The following is a 981-nucleotide window of genomic DNA, read 5'->3' as shown; positions in this document are numbered from 1 at the left end:
AAGAAAGCCATTTATGGGTTGAAGAAAGCTCCTCGTGCTTGCTATGCTAGGATTGATAGTTATTTCATGAAGAAAGGATTCAACAAAAGCCACTCAGAGCCTACCTTGTACGTCCAATGTATTGGTAATGATATTCTCATAGTTTGCCTCTATGTTGATGATTTGATTTATACAGATAATAGCAAATCTCTCATGAAGAAGTTTCAAGCATAAATGAAACAAGAGTTTGAAATGTCAGCTCTGGGACTTATTCTGCACTATTTTCTTGGTGTGGAAGTACAACAAACATTAGAAGGTATATTTATTTCTCAATCCAAGTATATAGCTGATTTATTGAAGAAGTTTAAGATGGTGGCATGCAAAGAATTTGCAACCCCCGTAGCCCTTGGTGAAAAACTAACCAAGGAAGATGCTAGTCCCAAGGTTGATGCAACTCAGTATAGGAGTTTGGTTGGTAACCTCATGTACCTCACAACCAGTAGGCCTGATATTATGTATGTTGTGAGCCTCGTCTCTTGGTTCATGCAGGATCCACATGAGTCACATTGGCGGGTTGCTCAAAGAATTTTGAGGTATGCAAGTGGTACACATAATTTTGGCATTCAGTATTCTCCCACTGACAAGTTTGAACTAGTTGGTTACACAGATTCAGATTGGGTCGGTTCAGTGGATGATAGGAAATCAACATCTGGTTATGTGTTCTCTTTTGGCTCTAGAGTAGTAAAAAACAAGCAACAATAGCTCTTTCTTCAATAGAAGCAGAATACATGGCAGCATCATCAACAAGTTCTCAAGCAGTATGGATACAAAGGATATTGACAGATCTACATTTTGTTCCGAAGCATCCCACCACCATCTATTGCGATAACAACAACACTATTGCCATGACAAAGAATCCTATATTTCATGCTAGAACGAAGCACATAGAGATCCGACATCATTATATTTGTGACTTGGTTCAAGATGGACAAGTGGAGCTAC

At 38.8% G+C, this 981-nt stretch overlaps 1 protein-coding gene across 1 annotated transcript; it reads left to right on the top strand.

Moving 5' to 3' along the window:
- The first annotated feature begins 348 nt into the window (after positions 1–348).
- On the top strand, positions 349–741 carry LOC131860057 (secreted RxLR effector protein 161-like). The gene has a single exon (XM_059214409.1). The coding sequence runs from the start codon at positions 349–351 to the stop codon at positions 739–741; it is 393 nt and encodes a 130-aa protein (XP_059070392.1).
- The last annotated feature ends 240 nt before the right edge of the window (positions 742–981 follow it).

This window comes from Cryptomeria japonica, chromosome 11 (genome assembly GCF_030272615.1).
Source record: "Cryptomeria japonica chromosome 11, Sugi_1.0, whole genome shotgun sequence".
NCBI classification, from domain to species: Eukaryota; Viridiplantae; Streptophyta; class Pinopsida; order Cupressales; family Cupressaceae; genus Cryptomeria; species Cryptomeria japonica.
The sequence above is the reverse complement of the archived record's forward strand: the minus strand, read 5'-3'. Positions and strand labels throughout refer to the sequence as shown.